The 15,000-nt window shown below is 42.6% G+C and overlaps 1 protein-coding gene and 1 long non-coding RNA gene across 5 annotated transcripts in view; one reads left to right on the forward strand and one right to left on the reverse strand.

The window, feature by feature from the left end:
- The window catches only part of tnrc6bb.1 (trinucleotide repeat containing adaptor 6Bb.1), a 36,851-nt gene that overhangs the window by 20,386 nt on the left and 1,465 nt on the right, over positions 1 to 15,000 (reverse strand). For all 4 annotated transcript variants that reach the window (XM_083544155.1, XM_083544153.1, XM_083544156.1 and 1 more), the window contains 15 exons: positions 12,682 to 12,739; positions 12,525 to 12,543; positions 12,147 to 12,431; positions 10,251 to 12,041; positions 9,964 to 10,119; positions 9,354 to 9,526; positions 9,206 to 9,280; positions 8,899 to 9,024; positions 6,523 to 6,639; positions 3,032 to 3,133; positions 2,808 to 2,945; positions 2,659 to 2,716; positions 444 to 584; positions 150 to 317; positions 1 to 61 (listed from right to left, as the gene is read on the reverse strand). The exon at positions 1 to 61 is cut by the window's left edge and continues 65 nt beyond it. In XM_083544155.1, coding sequence (XP_083400281.1) covers positions 1 to 61; positions 150 to 317; positions 444 to 584; positions 2,659 to 2,716; positions 2,808 to 2,945; positions 3,032 to 3,133; positions 6,523 to 6,639; positions 8,899 to 9,024; positions 9,206 to 9,280; positions 9,354 to 9,526; positions 9,964 to 10,119; positions 10,251 to 12,041; positions 12,147 to 12,431; positions 12,525 to 12,543; positions 12,682 to 12,735 — 3,464 coding nt within the window. In that variant the 5' untranslated portion in view covers positions 12,736 to 12,739. The remainder of the gene's footprint in view (positions 62 to 149; positions 318 to 443; positions 585 to 2,658; positions 2,717 to 2,807; positions 2,946 to 3,031; positions 3,134 to 6,522; positions 6,640 to 8,898; positions 9,025 to 9,205; positions 9,281 to 9,353; positions 9,527 to 9,963; positions 10,120 to 10,250; positions 12,042 to 12,146; positions 12,432 to 12,524; positions 12,544 to 12,681; positions 12,740 to 15,000) is intronic.
- Positions 7,078 to 8,746, forward strand: LOC310727567. The gene is made up of 2 exons (XR_014534044.1): positions 7,078 to 7,363; positions 8,117 to 8,746. It is a non-coding gene; the product is annotated as an uncharacterized lncRNA (long non-coding RNA).

Genomic DNA, 15,000 nt, shown 5'->3' on the forward strand with positions numbered 1-15,000 from the left:
TAGGGGTTTAGTTCAGGCTCCGGGCTCTGAACACCTTTCCAAGGAACACCAGGCTGAAACTCTGACACACACACACACACACACTCTGTCAGACATGACTGCAGCTGAGTGAAAACCTCCTGGTTGATAACTGTTTGTGTGTTTTATACCTGGTGGCCAGCTGGGGGTGTTTGGAGTGGAGCCTATTTTACCACCAGGGATTCTATACCAACTGTCAATCAGACCTGGTGAGGCCACGCCCACATTATCCACTCCCACCATATCATAGTGGGGGTATGAGGAGTCACCTCTGAGCTTCACTTGGCCTGGGAGGACACCTGCACGCACGCACGCACACACACACACACACACACACACACAAACAGTAGTAGTCAGCGTGTGTGTGTGTGTGTCTGTGTGTGTGTGTGTGTGTGTGTGTGTGTGTGTGTGTGTGTGCGTCATACCATTCTTGAGCATTATGGAATCAGGAGGGGAAGGGCAAAGTGGATGTCCTGCCTCCATCATCCATTTAAACTGAGGTTGAGCTCCTCCTAGTTCTTTTACTCCACTAATCACTGACTCAGGCTCCACCCCTGATACAAAACCTGCCAGAGGAACAGAGGATAGAAATCAGTTACCACTTCCTGTCTGAACATCTTTTAGTTCTATGTGAATGTTTGCGAACAACATTAAATATATTTTGACTTCATATTATATACAGTGGAACCCGGTTATGTCGATGTCCTAGGGGGTCGCCAAAAAGCATCGAGGTAACCGATGATCGAGATAAACGAAAATCAACATGGCGGCAGTATATTAACGTGCTTGAAATTTCTTTATGTACATGATGTGCGTTAATAAATAAGAATGTGCATGCACGTGTTTTTGAAGGGTTTTTTACCGAAAAAAAATGCTTAGACAAAGAGAGAATTTGGCGGTTCCACTTCAAAAACGTTCAAAAACTTAATAGCGTTGTCGAGGTAACCGAGGGGGAGATCAGTGGGTTCCCACTGTGTATATATATATATATATATACAGTGAGGAAAATAAGTATTTGAACACGCTGCTATTTTGCAAGTTCTCCCACTTAGAAATCATGGAGGGGTCTGAAATTGTCATCGTAGGTGCGAGAGACATAATCTAAAAAAAAAATCCAGAAATCACAATATATGATTTTGTAACTATTTATTTGTATGATACAGCTGCAAATAAGTATTTGAACACCTGTCTATCAGCTAGAATTCTGACCCTCAAAGACCTGTTAGTCTGCCTTTAAAATGTCCACCTCCACTACATTTATTATCCTAAATTAGATGCACCTGTTTGAGGTCGTTAGCTGCATAAAGACACCTGTCCACCCCATACAATCAGTAAGAATCCAACTACTAACATGGCCAAGACCAAAGAGCTGTCCAAAGACACTAGAGACAAAATTGTACACCTCCACAAGGCTGGAAAGGGCTACGGGGAAATTGCCAAGCAGCTTGGTGAAAAAAGGTCCACTGTTGGAGCAATCATTAGAAAATGGAAGAAGCTAAACGTGACTGTCAATCTCCCTCGGACTGGGGCTCCATGCAAGATCTCACCTCGTGGGGTCTCAATGATCCTAAGGAAGGTGAGAAATCAACCCAGAACTACATGGGAGGAGCTGGTCAATGACCTGAAAAGAGCTGGGACCACCGTTTCCAAGGTTACTGTTGGTAATACACTAAGACGTCATGGTTTGAAATCATGCATGGCACGGAAGGTTCCCCTGCTTAAACCAGCACATGTCCAGGCACGTCTTAAGTTTGCCAATGACCATTTGGATGATCCAGAGGAGTCATGGGAGAAAGTCATGTGGTCAGATGAGACCAAAATAGAACTTTTGAGTCATAATTCCACTAAACCTGTTTTTAAGGAAGAAGAATGATGAGTACCATCCCAAGAACACCATCCCTACTGTGAAGCATGGGGGTGGTAGCATCATGCTTTGGGGGTGTTTTTCTGCACATAGGACAGGGCGACTGCACTGTATTAAGGAGAGGATGACCGGGGCCATGTATTGCGAGATTTTGAGGAACAACCTCCTTCCCTCAGTTAGAGCATTGAAGATGGGTCGAGGCTGGGTCTTCCAACATGACAATGACCCGAAGCACACAGCCAGGATAACCAAGGAGTGGCTCTGTAAGAAGCATATCAAGGTTCTGGCGTGGCCTAGCCAGTCTCCAGACCTAAACCCAATAGAGAATCTTTGGCGGGAGCTCAAACTCCGTGTTTCTCAGCGACAGGCCAGAAACCTGACTGATCTAGAGAAGATCTGTGTGGAGGAGTGGGCTAAAATCCCTCCTGCAGTGTGTGCAAACCTGGTGAAAAACTACAGGAAACGTTTGACCTCTGTAATTGCAAACAAAGGCTCCTGTACCAAATATTAACATTGACTTTCTCAGGTGTTTAAATACTTATTTGCAGCTGCATCATACAAATAAATAGTTAAAAAATCATACATTGTGAGTTCTGGATTTTTTTTTTTAGATTATGTCTCTCACAGTGGACATGCACCTACGATGACAATTTCAGACCCCTCCATGATTTCTAAGTGGGAGAACTTGCAAAATAGCAGTGTTCAAATACTTATTAACTGCTGAGTAAACTGGTTTATTAATGGGGCTGAGTGTGGGATCCTGCACTCCAACTCACCTGGGAAAGAGGTGGGGCTTTTAGGGAGTTGCTGAAGAACTGCCATAATACGACCAATCTACATACGGGGGGGGGAGAGAGATGTGTATGTCTGGTCTGTATTTCTCATGTCTACACTTGTTTAATGAAGTTACATTAATCTTCACTACCTGCTGAGGGTCCTGATGCTGAAGCAGAGGAAGAGGAGGAAGAGGAGGAGGAGGGGGAGGAGGAAGATGATGGGGAAACTTCCTGTGAGAAAGGAAATGATGTTGCTGCTGCTGCTGCTGGAGCAGAAGCTGATACGCCTGAGAACAAGAGCACGAAAGGCAACATTTATTTATTTGTCATCAGTTAACATTCAGTCACAGCACAGAGTAGAGAATCTGTTTACCAGCTGGACCTGCTGCATGTGGGGGTGTAGACCTCCGAGCAGGGCCAAGTGCTGAGGGGACGAGTGTGTGGGGAACATCGGATTCACAACAGACCCTGAAACCTGTACAAACAATAACACACATTGTTTCAGGAACACACCATCATTAACATTTCTCAACACCATCATTCAACACCACCATTACCATTAATCAACATTCTTGAACATTCTACAATCACTCTGAACATTCTAGAACATCTCCCCTTACAACATTAAATATATTTCGACATATACAGTGGGTACGGAAAGTATTCAGACCCCCTTACATTTTTCACTCTTTGTTATATTGCAGCCATTTGCTAAAATAATTTGGGTTCATTCTTCTTCCTCATGAATGTACACACGGCTCCCCATACTGACAGAAAAACACAGAATTGTTGACATTGTTGCAGATTTATTAAAAAAGAAAAACTGAAATATCACATGGTCCTAAGTATTCAGACCCTTTGCTCAGTATTTAGTAGAAGCCCCCTTTTGATCTAATACAGCCAGGAGTCTTTTTGGGAAAGATGCAACAAGTCTTTCACACCTGGATTTGGGGATCCTCTGCCATTCCTCCTTGCAGATCCTCTCCAGTTCTGTCAGGTTGGACGGTAAACGTTGGTGTACAGCTATTTTTAGGTCTCTCCAGAGATGCTCAATTGGGTTTAAGTCAGGGCTCTGGCTGGGCCATTCAAGAACAGTCACGGAGTTGTTGTGAAGCCACTCCTTCGTTATTGTAGCTGTGTGCTTAGGGTCATTGTCTTGTTGGAAGGTAAACCTTCGGCCCAGTCTGAGGTCCAGAGCACTCTGGAGAAGCTTTTCGTCCAGGATATCCCTGTACTTGGCCGCATTCATCTTTCCCTCGATTGCAACCAGTCGTCCTGTCCCCACAGCATGATGCTGCCACCACCATGCTTCACTGTTGGGACTGTATTGGACAGGTGATGAGCAGTGCCTGGTTTTCTCCACACATACCGCTTAGAATTAAGGCCAAAAAGTTCTATTTTGGTCTCATCAGACCAGAGAATCTTATTTCTCACCATCTTGGAGTCCTTCAGGTGTTTTTTAGCAAACTCCATGCGGGCTTTCATGTGTCTTACACTGAGGAGAGGCTTCCATCGGGCCACTCTGCCATAAAGCCCCGACTGGTGAAGGGCTGCAGTGATGGTTGACTTTCTACAACTTTCTCCCATCTCCTGACTGCATCTCTGGAGCTCAGCCACAGGGATCTTTGGGTTCTTCTTTACCTCTCTCACCAAGGCTCTTCTCCCCCGATAGCTCAGTTTGGCCGGTCGGCCAGCTCTAGGAAGGGTTCTGGTCGTCCCAAACGTCTTCCATTTGAGGATTATGGAGGCCACTGTGCTCTTAGGAACCTTAAGTGCAGCAGAAATCTTTTTGTAACCTTGGCCAGATCTGTGCCCTGCCACAATTCTGTCTCTGAGCTCTTCAGGCTGTTCCTTTGACCTCATGATTCTCATTTGCTCTGACATGCATTGTGATCTGGAAGGTCTTATATAGACAGGTGTGTGGCTTTCCTAATCAAGTCCAATCAGTATAATCAAACACAGCTGGACTCAAATGAAGGTGTAGAACCATCTCAAGGATGATCAGAAGAAATGGAGAGCACCTGAGTTAAATATATGAGTGTCACAGCAAAGGGTCTGAATACTTAGGACCATGTGATATTTCAGTTTTTCTTTTTTAATAAATCTGCAACAATGTCAACAATTCTGTGTTTTTCTGTCAATATGGGGAGCTGTGTGTACATTCATGAGGAAGAAGAATAACCCTAAATGATTTTAGCAAATGGCTGCAATATAACAAAGAGTGAAAAATTTAAGGGGGTCTGAATACTTTCCGTACCCACTGTGTATATATATATATATATATATATACACACACACCATAATTTCCGGACTATAAAGCGCACCCTTATATAAGAATTTGACAAAGATTTTTATTTTGAACATAAATAAGCTGCACCTGTCTATAAGCCGCAGGTGTCTACACTTAAACTAATGAACTTTACACAGGCTTTAATGAAAGACACTAAATGCAATATGTTGCGCTTCTATTAGGAGCAGAGGGTATTTTGGAAATACGGCATGCCACTGCATTTTTTCCGGTATTACTGCGTGTGCGTGTGGAGACTGAGGAATATGTCCTTATTATTTTCTGATGCTCATTTCTAAGTTTCTTTGACTAACCCGTAACGGTGTTGCCAAAAAAAATAAAAAAGCACGAGTTTTGGAAACCTGTCTGTGCTTATATGATTTCTATTGTAACTGGAGTTAGTGAGCTCTCCCTTCACACAGACTCAACACCCTACAACGGCTTGTATCTAAACAGTAGCCCACCAAGAAAGTCATTGTTCACTGTCTTCCTCCTTCCTTTCACAACTACAGTGGTACCTTGACCTACGAGTTTAATTGGTTCCGTGGACGAGCTCGTATCTCAATTTGCTCGCACATGAAATCAGTTTTCCATATTAAAAATACTTAAAATGGCATTAATCCGCTCCAAACCTCAAAATGACCCCGTTTTTATGATTCATGTTATTGAATTGGAAAATACATTTCTAAATAACAAATCTTGTAAAAAAAAAATGTATTTGATATAATAAGGTTTTATTCAGTGTATTTACCTTGGAGATGAGACGACTTGAGCTAACGAAAACGCCGGTGGGTTTTGTGTGTGTGTGTGTGTGTGTGTGTGTGTGTGTGTGTGTGTGTGTGGAGGGGGGTAGAGGCGATAAGCGGAGGCGGAGGGAAAACTCGTTTTTTACTATCACTACTGTACACTACGTATCCATAAACTTTAAAATTGTAACTTTTTCTTCTTTGCTTATTTGAATTTTCGTCACAATCTTCAATTTCTGGCTTCGAGTCGCCATCTAGCAGCGGTGTCTCGAACTCGTACCTCAATTTTTTTCTCACGTAACAAAGCAAAAAAATCGACCGAGTGACCGCCCGTACCTCGGAAAACTCGTACATCAATGCACTCGTAGGTCAAAGTACCACTGTATTTCTCTGGGGAGTTTATCTTTTGTCATCGTCGTGTGCCACCGGTGGAAGTTTTTCTCCCGATGCCGTGCAGCTCAGAACACAGGTGAGGTGCGTTTTTTCGTTTCCGTTCGGAAATTTCATTGGTCTAATGTTATTTGGTTCAGTTTTTTGGCTTGAAGTTTGTGAAACCGGGAAAAACCCAGGATAAATTCATAAATAAGTCGCTTCATTGTTTAAGCCGCAGAGTTCAAAACGTAGGAAAAAATATGGTATATATTGCGATTCTCAACACCATCATTCAACAACATCATTAACATTATTCAACACTATTATTTACCACCACCATCATTTAACACCATCAATCAACACCATCATTCAGTCATTTAACACCATTATTTAACACCACCATCATTTACATTACTTAACACCATCATTTAACATTGTCATTCAACACCATAAACCTACCTGAGGTGGGAGGAACTGCTGAGGCACTTGTGCTCGTACTCCAGGGGAAGGATTTATGTGATGCACACCCGGCTGCTGCACTCCTCTTAAATGTGCACTGGTGTTAAACACACCAGTCTATAAACAAGCAATTTCATAATATTAATTTACATCAGAATTTCCACTGTAAAGCACCGACAGTGTCACACAACTGTTCTGATAGATTTTACACTACTGCTGTGGCATGTTAACCAAAATGGTATATTGTATATTTACAAACAATTAATTTACACTATATATATATATATATACATACAGCGGGGAAAATAAGTATTTGACACATCAGCATTTTTATCAGCTATTGACACAATTTCCACCAAATGTAGCATCAAGCCAAATATTAAATTCATACAAAGAAATCAGAACATTTAAGTCTACAAGTTGAGTCATAATAAATAAAGTGAAATGACAGAGGGAATAAGTATTGAACACACTTTATTTAATACTTTGTAGAAAAGCCTTTGTTGGTGATTACAGCGTCTAGACGTCTCTTGTATGGAGGGACCAGTCGTCTGCATTGTTCAGGAGTGATTCTGACCCATTCTTCCACACAAATGCTCTTTAAATCTTGACGGTTCCTTGGGCCTCTTTTATGAACTTTGATCTTCAGTTCTCTCCAGAGATTTTCGATGGGATTTAGGTCAGGTGATTGACTGGGCCATTCAAACAACTTGATTTTCTTTCTTTGAAACCACTTCATTGTTTCCTTGGTCTTGTGTTTGGGATCGTTGTCTTGCTGAAAGGTCCACCCTCTTTTCATTTTCAGCTTTCTGGTAGATGGAAGCAGATTTTTATCCAGAATGTTCCAGTACATTTCTCCATTCATCCTGCCTTCAATAATATAAAGTCTGCCAGTACCCCTTGCTGAAAAGCAGCCTCAAACCATGATGCTTCCACCCCCAAACTTAACAGTTGGTATGGTGTTCTTGGGGTGGTGGGCAGTGCCATTTCTTCTCCAAACATGGTGTGTAGAATGACTGCCAAAAAGTTTAATTTTGCTTTCATCTGACCATACTATAGTCTCCCAATAATCCACAGGCTTCTCCAAATGCTCTTTCACAAACTTTAACCGAGCCTCAACATGCTTTTTGTTCAGCAATGGAGTCTTGCGTGGTGAGCGTGCATGGATGCCATGGCGCTTCAGTGCATTGCTGGAAATGCGCCTATCACCATTCCCATCAAAATACTTTACAACGATAAGATTACGAAGATCTTGAGAGAGTTCTTTGCTTTTACCCATCATGAAGTCTTTCCTGTGTGCCTCCTGGGTAATTAGAAGCCTTTAGGGCCATCAATTAGGACTAAAGCAGCTGATATCAATTAGTACTGATAGGGGGCAGTGTTTCTCTCTCAATACTGACAGATTTCAGCTGATCTCTTGGATTTCTATGCCATTTTGCACCTTGTTTTCTTCATGTGTTCAATACTTATTCCCTCTGTCATTTCACTTTATTTATTATAACTTGTAGACTTAAATGTTCTGATTTCTTTGTATGAATTCAATATTTGGCTTGATGGTGACATCTGTTGGAAATTTTGTCAATAGCCCACTTAGAAACCCCTTACTGATAAAAATGCTGATGTGTCAAATACTTATTTTCCCCGCTGTGTTAGAACTGAAACAAATACTCAAGTAATTTAAACACAAAAATGCATTGAGGCAAATTACTTTATATTTTGATACTTTGTTTAGTCCATTTAACTACAAAAGGAACTGTTTCCCCACGGGCCGTTATTACTGACACACCACCCACTAAACTCTGGAGCGCTCTGGACAGGGAACACAGAAGATGCTGCAGAATGAAAATGGAGGAATGGAGAAAAAACGGTGAGGGAAGAGGACGAGATTCAGGTTAAAGAAAAAGCCAGAACGGTTCCAAAGTCTGGGATCATTTCAAACTAAAACATAAAGAAAACACTGTCCAGTGTGTTTACCGTTTTTACAGTCATTTAAATTTGATTTATATATTTTTATTTATGATTTTTCTATTTTCTATTTTTATATTTAATATTTGTACATTTGTATTTGCATTCTGTTTTAATATGGAAATGAAATGCACTAAATGGGTTTAGTTTTTATAGATATTCTTTTGTGCACTTTCAGCAATAAAAATTTAAATTTTTCTAAAAAGGACACAAATGACGTTCAGAGACACGTCTTATTTTCTCTCGTATATTTAATATTGATCTTTAATAACGAGAAAATACTTCTTACCAGATGATTACCAGATTAATGGATAGAATAATCCGTAGAACACGTGATGAATAAAATAATCAATAGCTGCAGCCCTGATACACACACACACACACACACAATGTTTTATTATAAGGTCTTACTGTTCCTGGCTCCTTCAAGCTGTGAGAGCGAAAGCTTCCTCCACCTCTTCCTCCTCTCCTCATCTCCCCATTATAGTCGTTTATCCCTCTCCTGTTCCTGTCTGGTGCTGAGAGAGCCTCTTCATCCTGATCCAAACCAGTATGTGATAGCCATGTTAGCTACATGCTGTACACTGAGCAGATCACTGTGATGTTACATGATGCACATGTGTGTTGCAGGTTCTTCAGTCTGATTCCTATGCACACTTTACATTCAGTAAATTACAATGAAACTTTGATGCCATATCATCACTCAGTTATGAGTTACCGTGATTGCCATGTTTGACATCTGCCGAGATACCGAACCTGTCCAGGAACTCGCCCCGTTTCCTTTTAGAGGAGCCTGAAGGAAAACAGGACAATTCTGAAAATCCGATTGTAGACAAAATCAGCTAGAATGCAAGACACCTACATACCTTTCCTCCAGTTCTTCTGCCACCGTGGTTCCAACCTCCAGAGGAAAAGGAGGACGTGTTGTCTTGAGACCTGTTGCCCCACATTCCAGAACCACTATCTTCCTCCTCCCAGCTGGAATGGTGTGAAGTTTTTAATCCTTCATCACTCCAGCCATCTTGCATAGTCTTTGGACCTGTGGAAAGATAAATTTGTGAAAATTTCAGTCTGTAACTGGAGATCCAGATACAAGGTGTAGTCTAAACAAGTGCCGTGTCCACCTCATGGAAAAACATGAGTTCTTCAGGGTACTGCCTTACTAATGTTTTATACTGTACAGGAAATACATGTAGTGGAAGATCTTTAAGAGCAAAGTGGGAATTAAAATCACGAAATTCAGTGATCAACCACGAATATTGGGAAAACTTCACCAAAACCACTTCACACTGATCTTTCATCAGAACCCAAACTAGAGTTGGCTTAGACCTTAGATGATCAGTGGTGGTAGATCACAATTAGGGTTGGTCCTAAAACGAATGACTTACATCCCTTTACATTTTTAGGGTTGGCTAGAGACCATCACAGGAAGCAGGGTTTGGTACATCTGGCCAGGAAATACAAAGCCATTCTTACCAGTTTTGGATGAATTGGAAGGGGAACTGCTCCATACTGTCCCTTTCCCAGATTCTTCTGGATCTCTCCAGCTTGAGGGAGCATCAAAGGCCTTCCCCCAGCCTGCTGCGCTAGTGTTCATGAACTGTTCAGAAGCACCAGCACTGCGTTCCCATGCTGAAGATGTTGAAGGAAAGAAGTTAAAAGTGATGAAGATCATGATTACAAGTATAAAAGATTGGTGCAACATTGACCCACATTTTTCTCACATCTGTGCATCCTTTCATACGACATTCAGTTCACTTCACCTGCATTTTTGTCTCTGCTGGTCACAGTGGTGGCAGACATGGACTCATGATGTTGTTGAGATGGCTCACTCCTCTGCTGCAGGTTGCTCTTGTCCCACATGTTAACGCTCCTGTGGTCATAGTGAGTAGGGTCACCCCAGGCTGATGTACCATCATCAATCTCCATCTTCCTGCTTATGGACTGGGGTGAGGGCTCTTCCCAACCACTTGGCTCAATGGCTGAAGATGTGTGTGGGATGGGACCAGGCTTCCATCCCGAGTTTTGGTTCAGGGCCAACGGGCCCGTGGGTGGATCCTTGGACTCCTGCGAGCTGTTTGGTGGTGTTAGCTGGGAGTGTGAGTGCTGCAGGTGCTGCTGATTTGAGCTTTGCAGTGCCATGTGATTGTTAGGTGTATGTTGCGGGTGGCGATTGTCCCCCCACACCTGCTGCTGTTTGTTCTGTCCCTCATCCTCAGAGTCAGCCCATGATCTCTCACCTTGTTCAGCTCTACCCTTGTTTTCTCCCCACTGAGTGTTACCCAGGCCCCAACTGCCCCTGTCCTGTTCTCTCTGTTGCAGAGCTTCTTTTCTATTCCCATGCCAACTATCTTCCTGCTCATCTTTGATAGCCTCAACCCAGCTGTTGTCTCTCCCTGTCAATAAAGCCCCCTGTTTACTCTCTATTCTCTCCTCACTTTGCCCCCATGTATTCCCTGTCCCATGGCTTCTGGACCCCTTCACATGGCCCTGCAAATCCCTGGACCAAGAAGGGCAGCTGAGGCTGTTTACATCCACCTGAGCACGCCCAGTCCAGTCCTGACCTGTTTCAGATCTACTGCCCACCTCCAAATTCCATGCTATGCTCTGCTTAATCTGAATCTGCCCCCAGCCAGTGTTAGAAAGTACTCTGGGATCCAGATCACTTCGATTGAGCAGTCTCTGTAAGGTCACTTCAGTGCATGACGATTGAGTTCTGGAAGTGCTGTTAGAACAAGTACCATCTTCACTGCTTCCATGACCAGAAGACTGATGCTCTGATCCATCCCTTTCACTCTCATTCGCCCCTTTCTCACGATCTCTTCTTACTGTTTTGGTTGCGATCATTTGAGTGTCTTGTAAACAATCAGGAGGGTTTTCTTTTACATGTCCACTACTGCCCTCTTTTGGCACGTCCCCTCGACTCTCTAAAGCTATCTGCTTTTTTAGACCACTTCCTTTTTCAGCCTGGACTGTTTGAGATACTTCATGGCTGACTTTCCACCCCACTTGACTTTCCACAGAAGTTCCCCACATTTCTCCAGGCTTCAGCACTTCCCCACTTGCCTTTCTATGACATGTGTCAGGAATTAAGACTTCGAGATTTGAAGTGAAAGTTGGAAGCTGTACTGCCTGATTTAACTTTTTGCAGTCAGTAGCAGCTTCCACTTGTTTTGGTCCCACTTCTTCTTCCACCCTGTTCTCCACAGACTGGCCGTCATCCTGTCTTTGGATCTGCTGCATGCTTTCTGCATCTGCCCGATTCAAGGCAGTTTCACAGTGGGAAGGGGGGACTGATTCTGAGTTCTCTTCATCTGCAGTGACACCAGGATCCACCTGTTCTGAATTGTCCTCTTGCTTGCTGTGATTGTATTCCCATGAAGTTTTGTTTAAGGACTCACTCTGCCTCCTGCTCCTGCCTTTGTCCATTACAATCTTAGCCATTCCCTGAGAGAGCAGCGGTGCACCGGGTCCAGGGCCGCATGTGGAATTTGCATAAGTTAAAGAAGATAAAGACAATAAGGGAGGTGAAGAGGTGAGATCTACATTAGGGTCTAGAAAAAAAAAAAAACAGTCATGATATAGTACCTGTATCTGGTGTTAATTACTCCACAGTGGTGCATGGTAGCAGAAAAAAATAGAATAATTGTTTGCCCCACCTGAGTGTAGTGTGGTGGTTACATGCGACTGATCCCCTGTGTGCAGGAATGGTGAAATACCATCTAGAGACTGGCCTCGTTTCAGTAGAATTTTATGCTCCTGATGGTTTCGAAAACGAGGTGGCACTTCACGGGACATGTGCCACAAAGACACTGCAGGGAGCTTTGCATTGTTCTCACCTGCAGGGGGCAGTGTAGGACCCACAGAGGCAGGATAAGGGGACAAGGATGGAGTGGAACTACAGCGTAGTGTTACACAGTTAAACGGGGCAGGTGTGCTCAATTCTGATTGGACCAAAAAAACCAAAATAAATTATACATACAGTTATAGATCTACAGTAGATTCAATAAAACTAATCACATCAGTGAAGTGTTTACCTTTAACAATCTGTTTATCCTGAAACAACACAAGATCGCATGCAATCAGAATAAACAACAATCCATATTAGTTTCATCAGTATGTCTGAGGAGTGATATTTCTGATATCTACACCTAATAATCATTTCTGATCCTGTTATACCATAAAACTTCTCACCTTCTTAGAACCTGCAGGACTCTGACCATCTTCTGAAGTTTGAAAGTTTTCCATTAAACTGTAAAAACAGACAAAATAAACAGACTGTGAGACCAAGTGCATGTCAACAACGAACTAAAACCAACTGTAAAGGCAGATCCATTGATCTAAAAACAGGTCTATTGCAGTGTAAATGTGTACATCATTGTTTATTGATTATACATATTTATAACAGGTCAGTGTTTATAACAGGTCAGTGTGAGGCATAATGTTTATAACAGGTCAGTGTGAGGCGTAAGTGTTTATAACAGGTCAGTGTGAGGCGTAAGTGTTTATAACAGGTCAGTGTGAGGCGTAAGTGTTTATAACAGGTCAGTGTTTATAACAGGTCAGTGTGAGGCATAATGTTTATAACAGGTCAGTGTGAGGCGTAAGTGTTTATAACAGGTCAGTGTGAGGCATAATGTTTATAACAGGTCAGTGTGAGGCGTAAGTGTTTATAACAGGTCAGTGTGAGGCGTAAGTGTTTATAACAGGTCAGTGTGAGGCGTAAGTGTTTATAACAGGTCAGTGTGAGGTTTAAGTGTTTATAACAGGTCAGTGTGAGGCGTAATGTTTTAAACAGGTCAGTGTGAGGCGTAAGTGTTTATGACAGGTCAGTGTGAGGCGTAATGTTTATAACAGGTCAGTGTGAGGCATAAGTGCTTATAACAGGTCAGTGTTAGCCGTAGGTGTTTATAACAGGTCAGTGTGCGGCGTAAGTGTTTATAACAGGTCAGTGTGAGGCGTAAGTGTTTATAACAGGTCAGTGTGAGGCGTAAGTGTTTATAACAGGTCAGTGTGAGGCGTAAGTGTTTATAACAGGTCAGTGTGAGGCGTAAGTGTTTATAACAGGTCAGTGTGAGGCGTAAGTGTTTAACAGGTCAGTGTGAGGCGTAAGTGTTTATAACAGGTCAGTGTGAGGCGTAAGTGTTTATAACAGGTCAGTGTGAGGCGTAAGTGTTTATAACAGGTCAGTGTGAGGCGTAAGTGTTTATAACAGGTCAGTGTGAGGCGTAATGTTTTTAACAGGTCAGTGTGAGGCGTAAGTGTTTATGACAGGTCAGTGTGAAGCGTAATGTTTATAACAGGTCAGTGTGAGGCATAAGTGCTTATAACAGGTCAGTGTTAGCCGTAGGTGTTTATAACAGGTCAGTGTGCGGCGTAAGTGTTTATGACAGGTCAGTGTGAAGCGTAATGTTTATAACAGGTCAGTGTGAGGCATAAGTGCTTATAACAGGTCAGTGTTAGCCGTAGGTGTTTATAACAGGTCAGTGTGAAGCGTAAGTGTTTATAACAGGTCAGTGTGAAGCGTAATGTTTATAACAGGTCAGTGTGAGGCGTAAGTGTTTATAACAGGTCAGTGTGAGGCGTAAGTGTTTATGACAGGTCAGTGTGAGGCGTAAGTGTTTATGACAGGTCAGTGTGAGGCGTAAGTGTTTATAACAGGTCAGTGTGAAGCGTAATGTTTATAACAGGTCAGCGTAAGGCATAAGTGCTTATAACAGGTCAGCGTGAGGCGTAGGTGTTTATAACAGGTCAGTGTGAGGCGTAAGTGTTTATAACAGGTCAGTGTGAGGCGTAAGTGTTTATAACAGGTCAGTGTGAGGCATAAGTGCTTATAACAGGTCAGTGTGAGGAGTGGGTGCTTATAACAGGTCAGTGTGAGGCGTAAGTGCTTATAACAGGTCAGTGTGAGGCACAAGTGTTTATAACAGGTCAGTGTAAAGCGTAAGTGTTTATAAAAGGTCAGGTCGAGGCGTAAGTGTTTATAACAGGTCAGTGTGATGCACAAGTGTTTATAACAGGTCAGTGTAAAGCGTAAGTGTTTATAAAAGGTCAGGTCGACGCGTAATTGTTTATAACAGGTCAGTGTGAGGCGTAAGTGCTTATAACAGGTCAGTGTGAAGCGTAAGTTCTTATAACAGGTCAGTGTAAGGCGTAAGTGCTTTTAACAGGTCAGTGTTTGGCGTAAGTGTTTATAACAGGTCAGTGTGAAGCGTAAGTGTTTATAACAGGTCAGTGTGAAGCGTAAGTGCTTATAACAGGTCAGTGTGAGGCGTAAGTGTTTATAACAGGTCAGTGTAAGGCGTAAGTGCTTTTAACAGGTCAGTGTTTGGCGTAAGTGTTTATAACAGGTCAGTGTGAAGCGTAAGTGTTTATAACAGGTCAGTGTGAAGCGTAAGTGTTTATAACAGGTCAGTGTGAAGCGTAGGTGTTTATAACAGGTCAGTGTGAGGCGTAAGTGTTTATAACAGGTCAGTGTGAGGCATAATGTTTATAACAGGTCAGTGTGAGGCG

Source organism: Silurus aristotelis, assembly GCF_946808225.1.
Source record: "Silurus aristotelis genome assembly, chromosome: 6".
In the NCBI taxonomy this organism is placed as follows: Eukaryota; Metazoa; Chordata; class Actinopteri; order Siluriformes; family Siluridae; genus Silurus; species Silurus aristotelis.